The following is a 20,777-nucleotide window of genomic DNA, read 5'->3' as shown; positions in this document are numbered from 1 at the left end:
GAATCTTCACATTTCATACCTCAAATGTGCACTGTTGTATGTTAATTATATTTCACAATGATACAGGGAAAAAAAATCACAGGTCTCACTTTGGGCGACTATTACCAGTCAGAGTTGGCACTCAAATTAGCTGGATAATCTGAAAAATAATTTTCTTACCTTGCTTTTATAGTAATTTCAAAATCATTAAAGTCCTTATATCCAATGAAATTATTTTCTGGTTCTATCGATACAGAAAAATGTGGCAATACTAAAGATAAAAACAAAGAAGTAATATTATCATTAAAATTAAAGTAAAGTGAAAGTAAAGTGAAATTTACCAGTTACACATGCGGGGTGGGGGGCTGGGGAGGTGGGGGGAAGGGGGAGGTATATCGTGATTCTTGGTGGTGGAATATGTGCACTGGTGAAGGGATGGGTATTTGAGCATTGTATAACTGAGACTTTAACCTAAAAGCTTTGTAACTTTCCACATGGTGAATCAATAAAAGAATTAATAAAAAAAAATTAAAGTAGCCTTTGAAACATAGCAATGAATTTTATTTTCTGGAAAAGTTTGACAAACTATCCATCAACCCAATAGTCACCTTATCATCTTTATTATACTCATAACCATTAGTATCTATAACAATATCTCCCACCCCACCAGAGGATAATCTAGCTCTGCGTACTTATAGGCATTTCACTTTTGCTTTGGACTCAGCACTTTTTGTAGGCAATTGATAATTTCCTCCTCTGGAGATAGGATATTTGGAAATAAAAAACCTTCCCCCTCTTGTCTATTTATCTTTGCATATTACTCCCACTCCAGCCTTCTTTCAAAAATTTGAGCAGTTTATTTTTTAATCAATTCCTGTTGTATTAAAAATAGAAAAAATTCTTGCTTATTTAACATTTCCTCTTTCTGGCCACAAGATCCACTTCAGTCAATCTTCAAATAGCAATAAGCAACTCTAATTTTAGTCAAGAAGGTTTTGTTTATAATTAAGTAAGAGAAAGATCATCCAAGAACAATTCACACTGGGGCAGAAGGGAAGGATTTTTCCCCGTAATCTTATTGGTGTCTTAATTGTTCAAGAGAAAACAAGTTAACCTGTCAAATCAGCAGTGTTTTCCATTGCTGAGGATAAAGAGGTATGAGGTTGAGTGACCACACTTAGCGGCCTCTCAGTCAGCAATGGAAAACAAATTATCTAATGCTTCCTTTTCAGCAGGTCTGACTTTAGGGGAGAGACTCTCCAAACAATAATAGTGAGTTTTGTTGAAATATTGTATGCAATCAAAGTGAAAGTAAAGTGAAATTTATTAGTTACACAGGCGGGGGGGGGGCTTAGGGTGGGGGGCTAGGGGCGTGGGGGGGTTAGGGGTGTGAGGGGGTGGGGTGGAGCTATACTGGGATTCTTGGTGGTGGAATATGAGCACTGGTGAAGGGATGGGTATTCGAGCATTGTATAACTGAGATTTAAACCTGAAAACTTTGTAACTTTCCACATGGTGACTCAATAAAAAATTTTAAAAAAATTAAAAAATAAAAAGTTGAAATTTTGTGCAAAAAAAATCAGCAGTGTTTTCACTTTTATTAACTCAGATACTTTATAAGGGCTTATGAATTCTAATTTTTTGCTTGTTTTGGGGCCACACCCAGCTGTATGTAAGGCTTATTCCTGAATCTGTACTCAGGATCACTCCTGGTGGTAATCAGGGTGTAATATGTGTTGCCAGAGGTCCAATTCAGGTCGACTGAACGCAAGGCAAATGACTAACCTGCTGTACTATCATCCTTTGACCTTGGATTCGAATTCTATTAATCTGCACAACAGTAGATTGAGTGATACAGTGACTCTGATGTTTTGGGCAAAGGCTGACACTCAAGAGTAAGAATAATTGGTTTTCCTACACAGGAAGTAGAATTCAGGCTCTAGTTCCCTAAATAAGTGGCTTTTCAATTGATACTTGAAATGTGGGTAGGTGTTGGCTAGGGAACGAAGGAGGGGAAAAAAAATCCTTGGAGATGGAACATCAAGTATAAAGTCACCATAGTTGGAGGGAAGCGAGGGGAAGCCCGGTATAAACTGAGGCTGAAGGTGTAGCCCACTCAGGTATAGCCCACGTCCCAGCTCAGGGCACATGAAGAGTTTTTTGTTTGTTTGTTTGTTTGAAGGGGATTGTATTTTTTCTGATTGTTTTTGGGTTGCATCTGTACGTGGGGTTTACTCCTAGCTCTGTGATTAGGGATTACTCAGGGCAATATTAAGGGCACCATATAGGGTACCAGGAATCAAACTCACAACATGCAAGGCAAGTTCCTTGTCCATTGTACTATCTCTCTGGCCCCACATGATTTATTTTTACTTTATGGGACTTCCTCTCACTAGTTGTCTCTTTCTCTCCTATCTCATATTTCCTAAATAAAATGATTTTATCTTAACAACATAAAATGAGGCTGAAGAGGAGGTAGGTAAGGACCAGCTCAAAATCAGGATTGTGATTTTTTGTTATAAAAGCAACTAGACATATTGAAAACTTTTCCATAGTGGAAGTAATTTAGATTTTCATTTCATGAGGATGATTTTGGTTACTTATTAAACAAGAGCAACTTGAAGTTAGAGGTAGTAATTTAGAGAGTTTTCAATAATTTAGGAGGGCACCTGGAGAGAATGAACTGGTGAGGATGCCTGCAGAAAGTAACAGGCAGATAAATCCCAGATGTTTGTGGAACACAGCAAAAATGCTTAAAGGAAGGAAGTTAAGAGTTCAATATACTGAGAGTCAATAATCTTAAATTCTACTTGCAGTATGGCAAGTTTTTTTTTTGGTCACTGTAATTATCTGTGAATTGATTTTTCATACTTTTATGAATGTCCTAGGACAGCTGAAAGTAATTTGAAGCTGAATAAAATTAAGTTTACTCTCAGAGTACACAAATACTCAATTAAACAACAAATAAGAAATAACAAGTTTAAACTAGTGGGGCCGGAGCAATAGCACTGCGGGTAGGGCATTTATTTGCCTTGCATGCGACCAACTCGGGTTTGATTCCCAGCATCCCATATGGTCCCTTGAGCATTGCCAGGGATAATTACTGAGTGCAGAGCCAGAAGTAACCCCTGTGCATTGCTGGGTGTGACCCAAAAAGCAAAAAAAAAAAAAAGATTAAGCTAGTATATGTGTTATACTGTGTTACTCTTAATCCTTCGATATGATTGATTTCAAAATAAAAATGTCATAAACTTCCAAATCAACACAGGGACTTGTGAAGCAGAAGATAAATAGCTCTGTTGTAGGGCTACAGAATTCCATTTGTTCTTGTTCTGTCACTAATTAGGCATCATGATTTGGGCAACTCATTTATCCAATTTACTGGTTTTCACTCACTTCATCACTGACTGTTTTATTTTCTCCTAAAACCATAATTCTGCTAAGGACCTTAGCTTGCGCAAGCTCTTCCGGGGATTAGAGCTCTTCTGACTCTATGGTGAAGAATGCTATGAGTAAAGAAGTTGCTGTGCCGAGATTATGGGAATTAGAGTACAGAGTACAACCAGCCATGGGGGGTGAGGGAGTTGCCTCATCTTCAGCTGGCACTGCTTGCACATAGAGTTCATTAATGAAAAGAATTATCACAAAAACACCGATTTTGGGTAAACCTCCAGTTGTGAGTAATTACCATATTCTTTAACTTCAAAATAGGTGGTTTCAACTGTTGAATAGTCCTCTTTATATTTAGCTCGGATTGTCCACACACCGTATCTGTGGAAAATATACAAAATTATAGATGTCATAAAAAAGTTTTAATTTACACAGAGGAAATTGAATCTAGTTCTGTTTTACCTTATTAACAGAGGGGCTAGAGGTGAGGGGTTGGGGGAGGAGATCTAGAGGTGATCTAGAGAGAGCTCTGGAGGATTGGCGGGACTTGGGTGATGCTGGGGAACAGTGACTTTACATCAACACCACAAATGTTAACACTATTGTAACCTTGCTGCCTAAACTATAACAACAACAACAACAACAACAAAATCTTGTTTGAAAAAGAGGAAAAATAAAGACCTGTATAGCCTAATTAATATATTTTATTTGCAACAGTTTTTTAAACAATTTAAAAAAACAGTGTTTTCAGAAATTTTAGAAATTTAGTTTTTGTTTGTTTATATACTTAGGCTTTTTGTGTCACACTTGGGGATACTTAGGGGTTACTCCTGGTTCTGCACTCAGGAATTTCTCCTGACGGTGCTTGGGGGACCATATGGAACGTTGGGGATCAAACCCAGGTCAGCTGTGTGCCAGAAACATGCCCTACCTGCTATACTATCACTCCAGCCCCAGAAATTTAGCTTTTGTAACTAGCTTTTTGTATACAGCGTTATTTTATCTTAGTGTAATTAAGCTCCAGAGTAAACAAATATTTTAAGATTCATAACTTTTCAGGTAAAAATATTAATTATATTGTTAAACTAAATAATAACTATACTGTAAATATTGATATGCATGTATAAATGCATTACAGTAAAATTAAAATAAAATCCATAATTACATTTCTAGAAACATAATAAAGATATCTGTCAAGATATCTATCAAGATGATAACATTTATACATCACATAACAAAGTATGGTTTGCTTAAAAAGGGAAATGATCTGGTTTGGACTAACAATTTTCACTCAAATATATTTACTGAGCACTATATTAAGCACTGGAATAAAAATGAGCAATGAAAGTTGAAACACCTTCTAAGTGGAGAGCAGCATGTGCAAAAGTATTGGGGTATGAAGCAACCAGTCATGAGAGGCAACCAGGGCTGACCCATATTCAGTGACAGAGCAAATGGTGTAAGGTGAAGTTGGACCACTGGGAATAGACAAATAGAATATGAAAGGACAGGTTTGATTCTCTGCTGTAGAGTTCCTAGTATTTTCAAGGAAGAGCAATATTTAAAAATGATCCAAATTACTCAACTCCCTCAATTTTATCCAGATTTCTAGAAAATCTCTAGGACAGAGAGAACTATCTGAAAACTCCCTTTCTGAGGGTATTGTGAAATGATCACAAAAAAAAAATTTGATTTTAAAGTTCTAATGTCATCATTGGTAGCTGTCATCCTTTCATCTTGAAGAATGGTGGATTCTTCATTTCTGTTTTGCATCTCTCTCTTTTTTTTTTCTTTGAACATGCTGGGAATGTGTACATTGACTATGCATTTCATGGGATTCTGTTAAAGGTGTCTTTAGCATGAGATCAGTGGGATAAGTGGCTTAAAGAAACTCTCCCTCTTGAAAACTGTCTTTGGGTAGTCTATGAAAATACTACAAAGGTCGCGCTCTCCGCTGAGATGCGACCCGGGTGGCCGCACAGTTGGGTGGCTGCTCTGCAGCTGATCGACCACCCACGTGATCCGGAGGCCAGCTAGACTACTTTTGGTACCAGCAGCTGCTTGCAGAAATGTCTCTAGACTGTGAACTAAGCCATAGCCCCATGCTGCCCCAGGAAGGGAAATGATGCAATTTCTAACATAAATCTCCCTTGACTTAGTTACTAAAATACTAAAATACAGAAATCCCAAACTTCATATCTCTTCATTCTCAGCAATGGAAAACTAATTATCAGATGCTTCCTTTTCAGCAGGGCTGTTTTTGGGAGGGAAACTCCAACAACAATAGTGAGTTTTGTGTTGAAATATGGAATGTAATCAAGGTAAAGAGAAAGTGAAGTGCAATTTATCAGCTATGCAGGCGGGGGTGGGGGGGTGGGGGGTGGGAGGTATACTGGGGTTTTTGGTGGTGGAATATGGGCACTGGTGAAGGGATGGGTGTTCGAGCATTGTACAACTGAGACATAAGCCTGAAAGCTTTGTAACTTTCCACATGGTGATTCAATAAAATAAATAAATTTTAAACAATAAATAAATAAATAAAATTGGGAATGGAGAAACACCTGAAAATGAAACATAACTATAATTAACGATAAAATAAACTATCTTGAATGATAAAATAAGATAATGTGATTAACAATAAAAAAAGAAAATACTACAAAGGAGTGATATTATGGTCAGTAAGTTAAAGAATATGCATAGATGGCTCTCAGAACACACAGCCTTTTACACTGGTTGTCTACTAGATTCCTTGAAGGTGGAGATTTGGTGCCTTGGATGAAAAATAGCACGGGGACTGTTTGGCCTAGTCAAATTTTAGTTTCTATTTCTATGTACAAAGAGAACTGCAGAGAGAACTGCAGATGGTAAGTAATGGGTATGTTCTCCCTGCCCCTTCTCCCCCCCAGAACTGAATCTCACTAATCATTAGAAAAGATGGACCATCTCCTCCTTTCTCTCATGAAGGCTTGGTTAACCCTAGGTGACTTCATTTGACTCAGGGGACAGTTTAAAAACAAATACTGTGAAATACTTAGGATGTGATGGGATCTTGAAGTCAGGGAAAGAGATGATTCCAGTATAATCCTTTTCTTCTACGATGTCAACTTCTGATCCTTCAGGATCCTTTGAATAAAAACAAATAAACAAGCAAAGAAAAAACCCCAAAACTTATAAGAACCCAAACCACTTAAAAAATTTAGTTGGTTATACTATTTTGTTTTATAGGAATCTGAATAGAGGTACATCAACAAAATGTTGTGGGAGCCAAATATGGTGTAGTTGAACCATTTCTCTCCTTTTTGTGCTTTTTAGGCTGACTTCCATCTCCTACACACACACACACACACACACACACACTCTCCATATCAATATCTAGAGTATGCTAGTCCCAATTGTTTAGAAGAAACTCCTCTATTTTATAACAAAAAATAAGTGTATCAACAGATGTTCTAATTTGAAGGCATGAACATGTCTAAATGTGAACTTAGAAGCTTTCTAGATTCTAGAATCTAAATTAAATTTTATATCTGTTCATTTGAAGTTTCCAAAGCAAGTATATTATAGAATTCATTTTTTAAGCTAGATATTTCATAACCACAGTGGGGATCATTTGAACTTGATAAAAGTGCTCGAAGTGGTTAAACAGACCTGGAAATTCATAAAAATCATAGCAATGTGCCATAAAGTTCCTTTTGTGTGTGGATTGGAAAATTATTAAATTGGAATCTTTTACTCTCTTCAGATGATAATATGTGGAAGCCAGTTTTGTTCTTAGTTCATAAATTTTCCATGATGAGCAGTGACTGTGAAGTGTGAAGTAGGGATGTAGGAAAAAAAATTTTTTTTTGAGTTATAAAGGTTTGTTTCTGGCAAGACTGAGAATCATACCAGAATGTCTTCCTGGTAATTCTTCCTCCCTGCAGTCTGTCATGCATATTGCTTCTAGCATACTAGCTTCTCATGTGCTATTTTTGAGATAATTTCTGTACAGACTCACCATTGCTTTGAGATCAGATTCATAAATTCTTTTCCTATGGTTCTCACATTGCTTCCTTCCTGGGCTATCTTATCCTTCTCACTTCTGACTCTATGCTCTGTTGTTTCCTTTCTACCAGCTCTCCTACTTCTTCTGCACTTAATGAAATTCTACTTATCTCTGTTCTCTTTGAATCCTGGAACTTACAGGAATAGTTATCCACCACTATTTTGGAATACTTTGATGTTTCACAATAAAGTCATTATAAATGAAGTATGTGGAATGTTTATGATTTTTTAAGTTATAAAGAATTCCAAGGTATCCCTGTATATTACTTTGTACCTGCATTCTGATAAGATTTTAAATAAAACAGAGACAAGGTACTATAGCATATAGTGATGGAACATTAATTACTAGCTTACATAAATAGGTGAGCAGTTATTCAACTTTTAATTTCTATGTATAAAGAAAACTGCAGATGAGAGGTAATGGGCACGTCCTCCCTGCCCTTCCCCATCCCAGAACTGCATCTCACTAATCATTAGAAAAGATGGAACATCTCCTCCTTTCTTTTTTTTTTCTTTTTGGGTCACACCTGGCGATGCACAGGGGTTACTCCTGGCTCTGCACTCAGGAATTACCCCTGGCGGTGCTCAGGGGACCATATGGGATGCTGGGAATCGAACCCGGGTCGGCCGCGTGCAAGGCAAACGCCCTACCCGCTGTGCTATTGCTCCAGCCCCACATCTCCTCCTTTCTTAACGAAGGCATGGTTAACACTACGTGGCTCCAAATTTCAGAGGGTTGTGAAACAAACCAGGTAAGACCAGGGAAGTATTTTGCATTTCATATGTATGCATATATGTAATTTCCTCTGTATGCATATATGTCATAGTGGATCAATAGTGACAGCTGCTGATCCTATATCATGGTTTAGCAACGTTTTTCACATGCGTTAGGATGTTAGTATTAAACTCTAAGTCCATTAACTCTTAGCACTCTGAGCTGTGATTATTGATATTTGAATAGTACAAGCAAAAACCTCCTATCTAATGTGCATTCAATAATTATTGAATATTTTTTTTGTTTCTTGGGATACACCTGATAGTGACTCAGGGGGTTATCTTGCTGTGTTGTGATCAATTCTGGTAGTGCTGGGAAGCCCTGCAGTGCTGAGGATCAACCCTGAGCTTCCAACATGCAAAGCTTGGGCTCAGTCCACTGAGCATTTCTTTGTCCTGCAATTGATCTTCTTTAAGCAAGAAGTCATGAAGGATATATTTAAAATCATTAGCTGAAAAAAATGTAATTTTTCACAAACTTCTTACATATTCTTTTAGAGAAATATATATCTGGATGCATACATGTCAGAGTGGATCAATAATCATCATTGATCCACTCTGACATAGGTGCATCACTTTGAGGTAACTATAGATTTATAAAGTTACTCTCAGAGCTGTTTAAAACCACAGCTGAAAAGTGAAGAAGTGAGTGTGATGTTTGGGTAGGGATGGGGACCAACTATTCTTGTTCTGAGGATAAGTTAGGTGATTGTCTACACAAACAACATACTTACTATGAAGGTTAAGACAGTTTCTCTCAGGGCTGGCTTCAATTCATCATTCAGTGAATAAACTCTAATCTTGACTGTAAGAATAATTGATATAAAAATGATGCTTTAAAAAGGGCTTAAAATTTGAAAATATCAATCATCATTGAAAGAGATGAGTCTCAATGAAATTCAATTACAGAAATCATATTAAGAAATAAAAGACTAGCTTATAGACATGAGCACTTGCTTCTTTATATCTGAAAGGGTCCAAATGTTACGGGCGGACACTATTTCCTTGTAAATCAGTCATCTACTTAAAGTCAAGAAATGGTATTAAAAACTCTGTGTGAGATTTTTTTTTCTCCCTTCACCATTCTTTACCAGAAATATCCTTAAGACTCCAACTGTCTCCTTCCTCATACATTTTTATCATAATTCTCCTCTGATAGTCTCAAAGGTCCGTAACAGCAAGAGGGAGGGCTGGTGGGATAAAGACTTTGCAGGTGTGAGCAAGTTTAGGTAGTACTTACACTTCTTTGCTTTGCTTTTGGTTCATTGGGAATAAGTCAGTCATTTCTCAAACACGGAGTTTTGATGGGGTATCCTGCACTTTCCCCACTAAAAGAATACCCAGACATATGAAACTGTTCTAACAGACATTTTCTTGGTAGATCCCCTTAGAGAAGGAATATACACATACTTCTGTAATCTAGTTTATTTTATTTATTTATTTATTTATTGGTCACACTATTGGTGCTCAGGTCTTCCTCCTGACCCTGTGGATAGGTATCACCCTTGGTGGTGCTCAGGGAGCCGTAGGCTTGGGATTGAAAAGTTGTAGGCTGCATGTAAGGCACCACCAACCCCTGTTCTATCTCTCTGGCCCCAATCTAATTATTATTATTTCTCCTTTGCTGAAGCTGTTCAATGCTTAGAATTGGATTTATTTCTTGAATTTTAGCATTAGCTCTGGAACTGCTAATGGGAATGTGTCTTTATAAAAATTTAAAAAAATTTATAGTAATAACTGCTATTAGGAATGTGTCTTTATAGTAATATTTTTCCCATGTCAAAATAATGTTTGCAATTACATCTTTTTTTTCCTTTTTGGGTCACACCCAGTGATGCTCAGGACTCACTTCTGGTTCTGCACTCAGGAATTACTCCTGGTGGTGCTTGGGGATGGTGGGGGTCAAACCCAGGTCAGCCGTGTGCAAGGCAAACACCCTACCCGTTGTACTATCTCTCTGGCCCCTGCAATTATATCTTATATTTGCGAATTTCATGACTTTATCTCTGCTAACAACTGCATAGTATTCCATTGTGTAGATGTGCCAAAGTTTCTTTAACCAGTCATCTGTTCTAGGGCACTTGGGAAAGGGGGGTTATACTGGGGATATTGGTGGTGGGGAATGTGCACTGGTAGAGGGACGGATGTTTGATCATTGCGGGATTGTAACCCAAACATGAAAGCTTGTAACTATCTCACGGCGATTCAATAAAATTTAAAAAGTACTGTAGCACTGTTGTCCCATTGTTCATCAATTTGCTGGAATGGGCACCAGTAATGTTTCCATTGTGAGACTTGTTGTTACTGTTTTTAGCATATTGAATATGCCACAGGGAGCATGCCAGGCTCTGCCATGCAGGTGGGATACTCTCGGTAGCTTGCTGGGTTCTCCGAGAGGGAAGGAGGAATCGAACTCTGGTCGGCCGCATGTGAGGCAAACGCCCTATCTGCTATGCTATCACTCCAGCCAAAGTTGTGCCTACAGGGGTGTATAGGGAGCTCAATGGTGGGGTGGCTGGCCTGCAAACAGGAGCCAAGAGCTGATCCTTTGTATCACCTTGCCTGCCAATGCCACAGAGATGGCATTACTGGCTGGGATCGTAGGTACTGAAACCAAGGGCGCAGTTTCTGAAGTCTCACAATTATGTGTTCGTGACCACCACCACAAAAGTGTGCATATCCTGTTATCCTGAAAACAATGATGGGAAGGGGAAAGCAGGGGAGAGCTGGAGTCGGATGCTTTCCTATCCAGATTATGGCAGCATCTTTGCCTTTCTCTGTTGCCCTAGTTTCTCAACTATGTTCACTCAATTGGTCCAACCGATCATAAGTGAGAGAAATGCTTTTTTGCTTTTTGGGTCAAACCCAATGATGCATAGGGGTTACTCCTGGCTCTGCACTCAGGAATTACTCCAGGAGTTGCTCAGGGGACCATATGGGATGCTGGGAATTGGACCTGGGTAGGCTGAGTGCAAGGCAAACACCCCACCCACTCTGCTATCACTCCAGCCCCCAGTGAGAGAAATGCTGAGCAAAAAAAGTCAAGAAAAAAAAAGACGAATGGGTGTGCTTGTGGAGGGGGGATCCTAACCTACTAACAAGTGAGCTGACCCTGAGTGTCTGAAGCATAAAGACCACTTACGAGGTATTTAAACTCAGAGAGAGAAAGGAAGTCGCTGCCACATGGGGTCTTTGTGTTAGGCCCTTGTGTCCCCTGGCATCCCTCAGAGCAGATCTAATAGGGTATGTAGTGATTTCAAAACCAACCTTCAAAGGGGGGAAAAGTATGTAAGTATGGAATTTGAGAATTAACTCTGGCAATCTCTGCAAGACATGGTGATGCAGAAGTTGAAGGCTCTCATTTATGAATTCACTATTTATTTGCCTTTTGCTGTGTGCAATTTTTCACCTCAAAAAGCATGAAAGGGTAGCCACTTGATTATTTGCTAGAGTATAAAGCTCTGAAACATCCCAGTTGCAAATTGCATCCACAGAACTAAAATCTTTCCCAAAATTAAAAAAAAGAGAGATTCAATAATGAACAGCTTCGTAATGGTCTATCTCACAGTGATTCAATAAAAACGCTAAAAAAAATTATAGCTTATGTTTGGTTAGTAAGTGACACAACATATTTCACCATTTCAAGCGCGCCTTTTATTTTCTTCTTGGAATGACTTTATATAATTATTGATTTTTACCTGAATGAAAAACTTTACCTTTAAAATCAAATTTAAATTTCATTTCATCATGTAATTAGCAATTTCCATTTAAATTTTAATTTATTGAAAAAATTTTTTTAGTCACTGTGAAATTACAAAGTGATTTGTGGTTGGGTTTCAGGCATGCAGAATTTCTTTTTTTTTAATTTTTAAAATTTTATTGAATCACCCTGAGATAGTTACAAGCTTTCATGTTTGGGTTACAATCTCACAATGATCAAACACCCATCAAACACCCACCAGTGCATATTCCCCACCACCAATATCCCGGGTATACTCCCTCTTTCCCACCCTCCCCCTGCCTCTATGGCAGACAATATTCCCCATACTCTCTCTCTACTTTTGGGCGTTATAGCTTGCAACACAGACACTGAGGGGCAATCAAGTTTGGTCCATTATCTACTTTCGGTATGCTTCTCCCATCCCAACTGGTTCCTCCAGCCATCATTTCCTTAGTGATCCCTTCTCTATTCCATCTGCTTTCTCCCCTCTGCTCATGAAGCAGTTTTCCAGCTATGGGGCAATCCCCCTGGCCCTTGCATCTACTGTCCTTGGGTGTCAGCCTCATGTGATGTTATTTTATATTCCACAAATGAGTGCAGTCCTTCTATATCTGTCCCTCTCTTTCTGACTCATTTTACTTAGCAAGGCATGCAGTATTTCAACACCAATTTCTTTACCAGGACTGGAGCAATAGCACAGTGGGTAGGACATTTGCCTTGCACACCCGGGTTCGATTCCTCTGTCCCTCTCAGAGAGCCTGGCAAGCTACCGAGAGTATCCCGCCCGCACGGCAGAGCCTGGCAAGCTACCCATGGCATATTCAATATGCCCAAAACAGTAACAACAAGACTCACTATGGAGACATTACTGGTGCCTGCTTGAGCAAATCGATGAGCAACGGGACAGGATGACAGTGATACAATGACAGTGATCTTTACCAGTGCCCACTTCCCCACCATCCATGCAAATGTTAAGTGATATTTACAACTGTATGAGTCATTTTGAATTGAGACTTTCTGACCAATTTGGAAATCTTTTACCATTTCAATTCAAGTGTTGAAAAGCTCTACATTATAACATTGATTTTTCCAGAGAAAGAACATCTTAGAACCTACCTGATTGTTGTGGAGTGTAAATAGGTTTGTCTGTCTGAATAAAGAGAAATCCATTATCATAGGCTACTGGAATTTTTTTTGATCTTGAGAAATGCTTTGATACTACTTCCAGATACACATGTGTGACTGGGTCTTTTTTTCTAGACAGTTGTATAGGTTGTATCTGTAAAAGAAAATTTTGGTGGAAAGAGCATAATAATTTTAGGATAACAAAACAAATCAGTTATCTAAATACTACAGTAATCTTATTAAACTGAAGATAACTGTGGAGGCATTTAAAATGTTGTACTGGAGCCAGAATAATCGTATTTTTCCCATAGCTCATCAATGTCAAGTATTATAATCAAAATTTAGCTTTAAACAATTGGTTTTTTTTTTGTGGTTTTGTCTTTCTTCAATTTTAATGCATCAGAGTACCTCATTGGAGTCTGTATTCACAGATCACTTCTGGAGGTGCTCAGGGATCATTCTTGGCTCTGTGCTTAGGGACTGCTCCTACAGTGCTCAGGGGACCATTTGTGGTGCTGAGGATTGAATGTGGGTTGACCTCATGGAAGGCAAACACGTGGCTACTGTGCTATCTCTCTGGCCTGAAGGCAGAGGATCTTGTTAGATGAACTGCAGCTTTTAGGAATCAGTACTTCCTTGGAGAATCATTCTTGGATTTATTAGAATGAGTAGGAGGAAGAGAAGAAGGAGGAGGAGGAAGAGGAGGAGGAAGAGGAGGAGGAGGAGGAGGAGGAGGAGGAGGAGGAGGAGGAAGAAACCCTGCACGTATGGTTCCTACACTTGTGATATAAAAAATTAAATTATGTTTGAGAGAGAGAGAGAGAGAGAGCACTGTTTGGTTTCTTATATGCTCTTAGAAAATAAATTACTTCCTATCAGGAAAGTTCAGAAACATATGTGTTATATTAAACTACTTCAAGCTTAGTTGATGTTTTTAAAAAAGTGGAAAATATGATCCTTCTATTAGTACAGTCTCTTGCCCCCAAGCCTGGTTGTCTTCACTAGGGCCACTCAGAGGGGGTGGTTTGAGTCTCCCTCCCCACCCTGAGCAGAGACCCTGCGGCCAAAGACCTCTGGAACCCAGCCACAGCCATGCTCAAGGCCTCTTTCCACACGTTTGGATGAGCCTCATGCATAAAGGAACCGGCAGAAGAACCCAGGTCCGTGGGACCCGGGGCTGAGATCTCCAAGCCTGCTCGGATTGGGATGAACCTCTTCCGCCCAGATCCCCTATTTTCCAGTAGCTAGGTGGTCACACCCAGAAACTGCCCCTGGCAGTTTATCCCATCAACAGTCATCCAGAGACTATGAAACCAAACTCCCGGAAGACATCTTGTAGCCTAGTTCTCCCTTTCAGAGAACCTGGGAAGCTACCGAGAGTTTCCTGCCTCCATGGGAGAGCCTGGCAAACTCCCTGTGGCATATTCATATGCCCAAACAGTAACAATGATGGGTCTCATTCCCCTGACCCTGAAAGAGACTTCAGTGTGGCACTGTTGGGAAGAACGGGTAAAGAGAGGCTTCTAAAATCTCAGGGCTAGGACGAATGGAGACATTACTGAGACCACTCAAGAAAATCGATGATTGGGGCTGGAGCAGTAGCACAGCAGGTAGGGCATTTGCCTTGCACGCAGCCAACCTGGGTTCGAATCCCAGCATCCCATATGGTCCCCCGAGCACCGCCAGGAGTAATTCCTGAGTGCATGAGCCAGGAGTAACCCCTGTGCTTCTCCAGGTGTGACCCAAAAAAGGAAAAAAAAAAAAGAATATTGATGATCAATGGGATGATGATGATGATGATGATGAGTAAAGCTACTGCTATAAAAACTCTCTTGAAATTATTATTACTGTTATGTTCTTGGACCATATCAGTGGTGCTCGGGATTTACTCCTGGCTCTGTGACCAGGGATTATTTCTGGTGGGGTTTGCTTAACATAGTGCCTTCCATTTCTATCCACATTGCAGTGAATTGCATGATTTCATTTTTCTCAATGGCTGCATAGTTTGCCATTGTGTCTGTTCTTTTTATCCATTCATCTATTGTTGGACACGGGTTGGTTTCATATCCTGGATATTGTACTAAGCAATGCAATGAATATAATGATCTCTCATAATACAGTATCTCTCATAATTAATGTTTTTGTGCCTTGGGGTAAATACTATAATATCTTAGTAGAAGGAAATTGATCCTGGTTAATTTACTATTATTGAGAATTATTCACTCCAGAAATCAACAATTTTATTAGTTTTGGGAGCTACAATTATTTAATGCTGAGATTTAAATAAAGTATGGTTAATAGAACCTATGGAATATTTTAAACACTGTAGTACAGATCAATACTAATATTTTAATTTCTTTGTGATGATAATTTTCACAGTAAACAAGATTTAAAAATTCACCTCCAAATGCTTTCTTATAAGTATAGTTTAATTTTCAAATTGGAAAGCAACAATTTACATTGCTCATAAAGGCAGATATAACTTTCTATTTAAAACTTTGTTTCACTCTATCATTATTGTGAACTAATTTTGGATAATGAGATAGAGTGAAAAGATCAAATCTATGTTACTAATATTAAAGCTATACATATTTTATTAACAATATTTTGTATGCATAAAGAAAATAAATAGTATATACATACATTTAAAATAGCGGAGTTTTGGAATTTATTTTCTGCAGATAAATGAACATAGCCTGAGGAGTAACTCTCTTTTTTATCAGGATAACTCTTAAGAGACACGGTTGCATCAAATGCTTCTGTGTATCCATAAACTTGAATTACAATATTTTGAGATGTTCCAACACGGAATACTTTTGGTGCTGAAATGACATACCTGTTGGAATAGAAAAAGAATCAATATCTTTAAATGATGTTTTCAAATAATATTTTTACTTCCTTAGTTCTTCCAGGTGTGGGCCCCCCCAAAAACAGCAATAATTAAAAGAATTGATCTAAACTTATTTATGATCTATGATGTTCACCATGATATCCAAGAAGAAATAGCTTTGAATTAATACCTGAGACACAGAGCTAGAGATTTAGTTATATTTATATATTTATTTTTAGTTTTGGGGTCCCACCTAATGATGAGTAGGGGTTACTCCTGGCTCTACAGTCAGGAATAACTGTGGTGATGCAGGGAGGACCATACAGGATGCTGAGCATTGAGCCTGGGTCGGCCACATGCAAGGCAAGCGCGCTACCTGCTGTACTATCTCTTCAGCTCCAGATTGAGTTACATTTAAAGGTAATGAAAATATCTACTCTGGACTCAGGAAATAAATACTTCTCATAGAGCTGATGGAAGCATACAAATCATTCAAGATTTTTGCCCAATGGAAGAGTAACAGACACCAGTCACTGAATTCTAGTTCTGCCATCTACTGGCTGAGTGACCACAGGAAAGTCACAAACCCTCTGTAAGATTAAAATAATTTACCAGAAAGTGTAATCATTCCCAGGCTGTGGGGAAAGCGAGCTAAGAAAGTGTATATGAGAGTGTTTATCATGCTTGGTATTCAGTATGTGCTAAGATTGATTACTTTTACTAAACTGGTTTTTAAAAGGCGCTCTTTGGATTATGCCAGCCATAGAGGAAGCAAAGGATGGAATAAAAGTACGATTAAATGATGACAATCGTCTTCTATATGACAACTAGTTTGGAACTACCTGTGGAAAAGTCACAAAGGAGGAAAATTAATCTGAAGACTTTCAACTATAATTTCCTCTTGTGCTTCGACGGGAACAGCAGATAATGAGAGAAGTTCAGCTTTGAAGAGAATATGGTACTTTTACTGAAACCCTGCTCTGTGCTAAGTACTGATCGGAGCACTTTATATATATAAACTCAAGTGTGTTCCTAGAACCACTCCTGAAGGAGCTCTTGTGATTATTCCCCACACCACAACTAAGGAAATGAATAACTGACTTGCCCAAATTCACATAGCTTACCGATTTTAGAATTAAAAGGCGAATCTACGAAAGAATCCACTTGAACACTTTGAGTTGGTGTATTAAACTGAAGTTATTTGTCAAGCCCATGGAAGTGGCTCAAAGGGGAGATCACAGCCTTGCATATGTGAGGTCCTAGATTTAATCTTTGACAAGCCATGTCCCTACACCCCCATTAAGTACCACTGGGAATAATCCCGTGCCCCCTGCCCTCTGCCAGGATTGGACTTCATGACAATGACAAGAAAATAAGACAGGCTTTATAATGAAAAACTAGGGGAAAAGGCTAATTTAATGTAAGTGTTCTTAAAAATTTTATATTTTTTGATGTACTGCTTTAATCTTGAATTATTTATGTGGTGGTGGCGGAAGTATCTGTAAGTCCTACCACACAGACTTGCAGATTTTGGTCTTTATTGTATTTTTTTTCCAGCAGCACAATATATTCACAGAAAGAGTTTTATACTCATCTTTTCTTATTTGCTGTGAAGGACCAGGCTGCTAAACTCACAGAGAAGCAAGAGTTTTACTTTGACCTCTAACTGTAACATTCGTTTCCTAAATATTTATATGATTTACTCTCTCAGTTCTTCAGACCAAATGTTACCTCCTTAAAGAAACTCCCATAGCCACAGTTTTTAAGAGTGATGACCCATCTTTTCTTATACTCTTATTATCTTTCACTTTTATTTTCCTGTTGCTACTAACAATCACTACCTTATTATTTCATTCACTCATTGCTTCATTAATCACTGCATTTATTCCTCGCTTTCCCCAGTAAAATAGAAGCTCTATCCTCTGTACTCTATTTTCAGTGCCTAGCACATGACATGTGTTCAAGAGAGTTTTGTTGACACAGTCAAGCCATTTAATTGACTGATTACTGAGCAATAGTACAGCGGGTAGGGTGTTTGCCTTGCACGCAGCTGACCCAGGTTTGATTCCCGGCATCCCATATGGTCCCCCGAACACCACCAGGAGTAACTCCTGAGTGCAGAGCCAGGAGTAACCCTTGAGCATTGCTGGGTGTGAACCAAAAAGCAAAACAAAAAGAAATTTTAATTGACTGATAACCATGTTGTAAATGGCACCTTCTGACTCAGAGAAAGAGAGGAGATGCTTATTACCGATCAGTCTAGTGTGGTAGAAAGAATTAGAATAACTCTGGACAAGAATCACAAAACCAGGTTTTAGTCTTAGGTCTACCACTTGGCTCATTTAATTTCAGTCTCTTTGAGCTTCATCTACTTGTCTTTCAAACCAGAAAACATGAAGGCAACAGGTGATTCTACCTAAATGAGAAAATCATATTGGGCAGTATGATATGATATCCTAATTCTTCATTTATATCTGTAACATGCTATGTACTCACACATTTGTGACTAAAAGAAAGAAAAGCAAAGGAGCAAAGAGTCTATGATATAGGTTTTTTTTCTATCTCTCTCCAGCTGTCTAACCTTTGTTATGTTCACTGTCACTGTCATACCGTTGCTTATCGATTTGTTCAAGCGGGCGCCAGTAACGTCTCTCATTGTGAGACTTATTTGTTACTGTTTTTGGCATTTCCAATATGCCACGGGTAGCTTGCTAGGCTCTGCCGTGTGGGTGCAATACTCTTGGTAGCTTGCTGAGCTCTCTGAGAGGGGCGGAGGAATTCCTTTATTTGGACTCATCTCATATACGCAATGAGTTGGTCTAACTAGATACTCCTGCCTGTTTCTAGTACTGAAATGTTATTTCTATTTATTAGATGAAAAAAATTTCAGACATTATGTTAAATGCACAATATTTCAATACTGTATGGAAGGCACTGAGTCATATCCTGAAGTTCTTGGGGCTACATCTGGCTAATTTTCAGAGTTAGCTCCCAAGCAGTGCTCAGAGGACATACAAGGCCTTAACTCCCCTTGCCCCACCCCAGCCATATCTTTCTGGCTTATCAATACTGTAGCAATACTTTAGCAGCATTAATATAGTATTAATTAATACTTTAAAGTATTAACACTGGGCAGTCCCAGCCGGGGCCGGTGCTCGGCTCCGGCCGGGTTTCGGCCCGGGTGCCCATGCCTCTGCACAGCCGGTGGATGTGGAAAGAGCGGGAACCAGAGACAGCTTTAGGATTTGGGTTTCCAGCAAGTGCTTGCACCCATGTATGGAGACTGTGAACTAAGCTTTTGCCCCATGCTGGCTAACGGAGGAAATAACCTTCCTTCTTGGTCTCTCTCCCCTCCGGGAGAAGGCGTGATATCCAACATTTTGTGGGTCCTTTGAGAAGGTATGAACTTTTGGCGCAGAAAAAAAAAAGTGCTTTGAACTTGAAACAGCCGCTGGATACCGGGGCAGTCCCAGCCGGGGCCAGTGCTCGGCTCCGGCCGGGTTTCGGCCCGGGTGCCCATGCCTCTGCACAGTCGGTGGATGTGGAAAGAGCGGGAACCAGAGACAGCTTTTAGGATTTGGGTTTCCAGCAAGTGCTTGCAACCATGTATGGAGACTGTGAACTAACTTTGGCTACATGCTGTTCCAGGAAGGGAAATGATTCATTTTCCAACTTAAATCTTCTCGGACTTAATTACTATAATACAGAAATTGTGAACTGCGCGGCCGCTATCTCTTCATTCTCATCAGTGGAAAACTTATTATCAAATATTTCCATGTTAATAGAGCTGTATTCTTGGGGGATAAATTCCAACAAAAATAGTGAGTCTGTTTTGAAACTCTAACAACAATAGTGAGTTGTGTGTTGAAATCTGGAATGTAATCAAGGTAAAGAGAAAAGGAAGTGAAATTATCACTCACACACGGGGGGTGGTTGGACGGGTGAGGGTGGGATGTATACTGTTTTTTTTGTTTTTGCTTTGTTTTTGTTTTTATTGGTGGTGGAATATGGGCACTCGTGAAGGGATGGGTGTTTGAGCATTGTGTAACTGAGATATAAGCCTGAGAACTTTTTAACTTTCCACTTGGTGATTCAATAAAATAAATTAAAAAAATAAAGTATTAATACTGTAATAATACTTTTACAGCATTAAAATATGCATACATTTATAAGTAATCACAATAGTCTTTCAAACCAAATTAGAATTCACCCTCAAGTACCTCTTTTTCAACTATGCAACATATATGGAAAACACGAAATAAATAAATGACACATCAAACAGAAGAAAGCAATAATTGCCAGGAATTTTGCTATTATTACTTGCTTTTTGGAAGGAAATATTGAATAAACACCTCATGTAGATCCTTAATACAATAATCCCATAAAACTTTTATGTTATCAAACACACAAAAACCAAAATACTTTCATAATATTCATTCAGTGATGAACTATTCATTAAGCATTCTAGGAGGAAAGTTACTTTCAAATTAACATGATTTATTGAATTTACTTTTTTTTCTTAATACAAATGAGTTGAAAAATAAAAATGACTTCTTTACTTACGTTTGCTCCTGTCCCCAACATTCCGTCCAGAGGATTACAAAACAAAGTACGCCCCAAAGGCTCATAATTGGAGGTAGCAGCAAACCATGGATATAACCTTCTTGAAGCTAGACCCCTCTAAAATAAACCAAGTCTAAAGAATTTGGCTAAGTTAGTTCACTGGTTAATTATTAATGCTAGAAAGGAGCACTTCTAAGCAGGAAAGTTAAATTGAAATCAAAATACCCTTTAAAGCTCAGGTATGAAGGTAGAAAACATTTTATAGGCATTTACACAACTGAATTTAATTTGAATAATGCAAATAAGGAGGTTATCATGTGGGATTTTGACCTGGGGATGAATTGCTCAAAG

At 38.7% G+C, this 20,777-nt stretch overlaps 1 protein-coding gene across 1 annotated transcript in view; it reads right to left on the bottom strand.

Moving 5' to 3' along the window:
- The window catches only part of C5 (complement C5), a 111,967-nt gene extending 91,439 nt beyond the window's left edge, over nucleotides 1-20,528 (bottom strand). Inside the window, exons 1-7 of the mRNA XM_004615632.2 lie at nucleotides 20,427-20,528; nucleotides 15,677-15,869; nucleotides 13,025-13,187; nucleotides 8,922-8,992; nucleotides 6,401-6,492; nucleotides 3,668-3,750; nucleotides 160-250 (exon numbers count right to left, since the gene is read on the bottom strand). Of these exons, the coding sequence (XP_004615689.2) occupies nucleotides 160-250; nucleotides 3,668-3,750; nucleotides 6,401-6,492; nucleotides 8,922-8,992; nucleotides 13,025-13,187; nucleotides 15,677-15,869; nucleotides 20,427-20,491 (758 nt within the window). The 5' untranslated portion in view covers nucleotides 20,492-20,528. The remainder of the gene's footprint in view (nucleotides 1-159; nucleotides 251-3,667; nucleotides 3,751-6,400; nucleotides 6,493-8,921; nucleotides 8,993-13,024; nucleotides 13,188-15,676; nucleotides 15,870-20,426) is intronic.
- Nucleotides 20,529-20,777: the final 249 nt, after the last annotated feature.

Source organism: Sorex araneus, chromosome 1 (assembly GCF_027595985.1).
Source record: "Sorex araneus isolate mSorAra2 chromosome 1, mSorAra2.pri, whole genome shotgun sequence".
Classification (NCBI taxonomy): domain Eukaryota; kingdom Metazoa; phylum Chordata; class Mammalia; order Eulipotyphla; family Soricidae; genus Sorex; species Sorex araneus.
The sequence above is the reverse complement of the archived record's forward strand: the minus strand, read 5'-3'. Positions and strand labels throughout refer to the sequence as shown.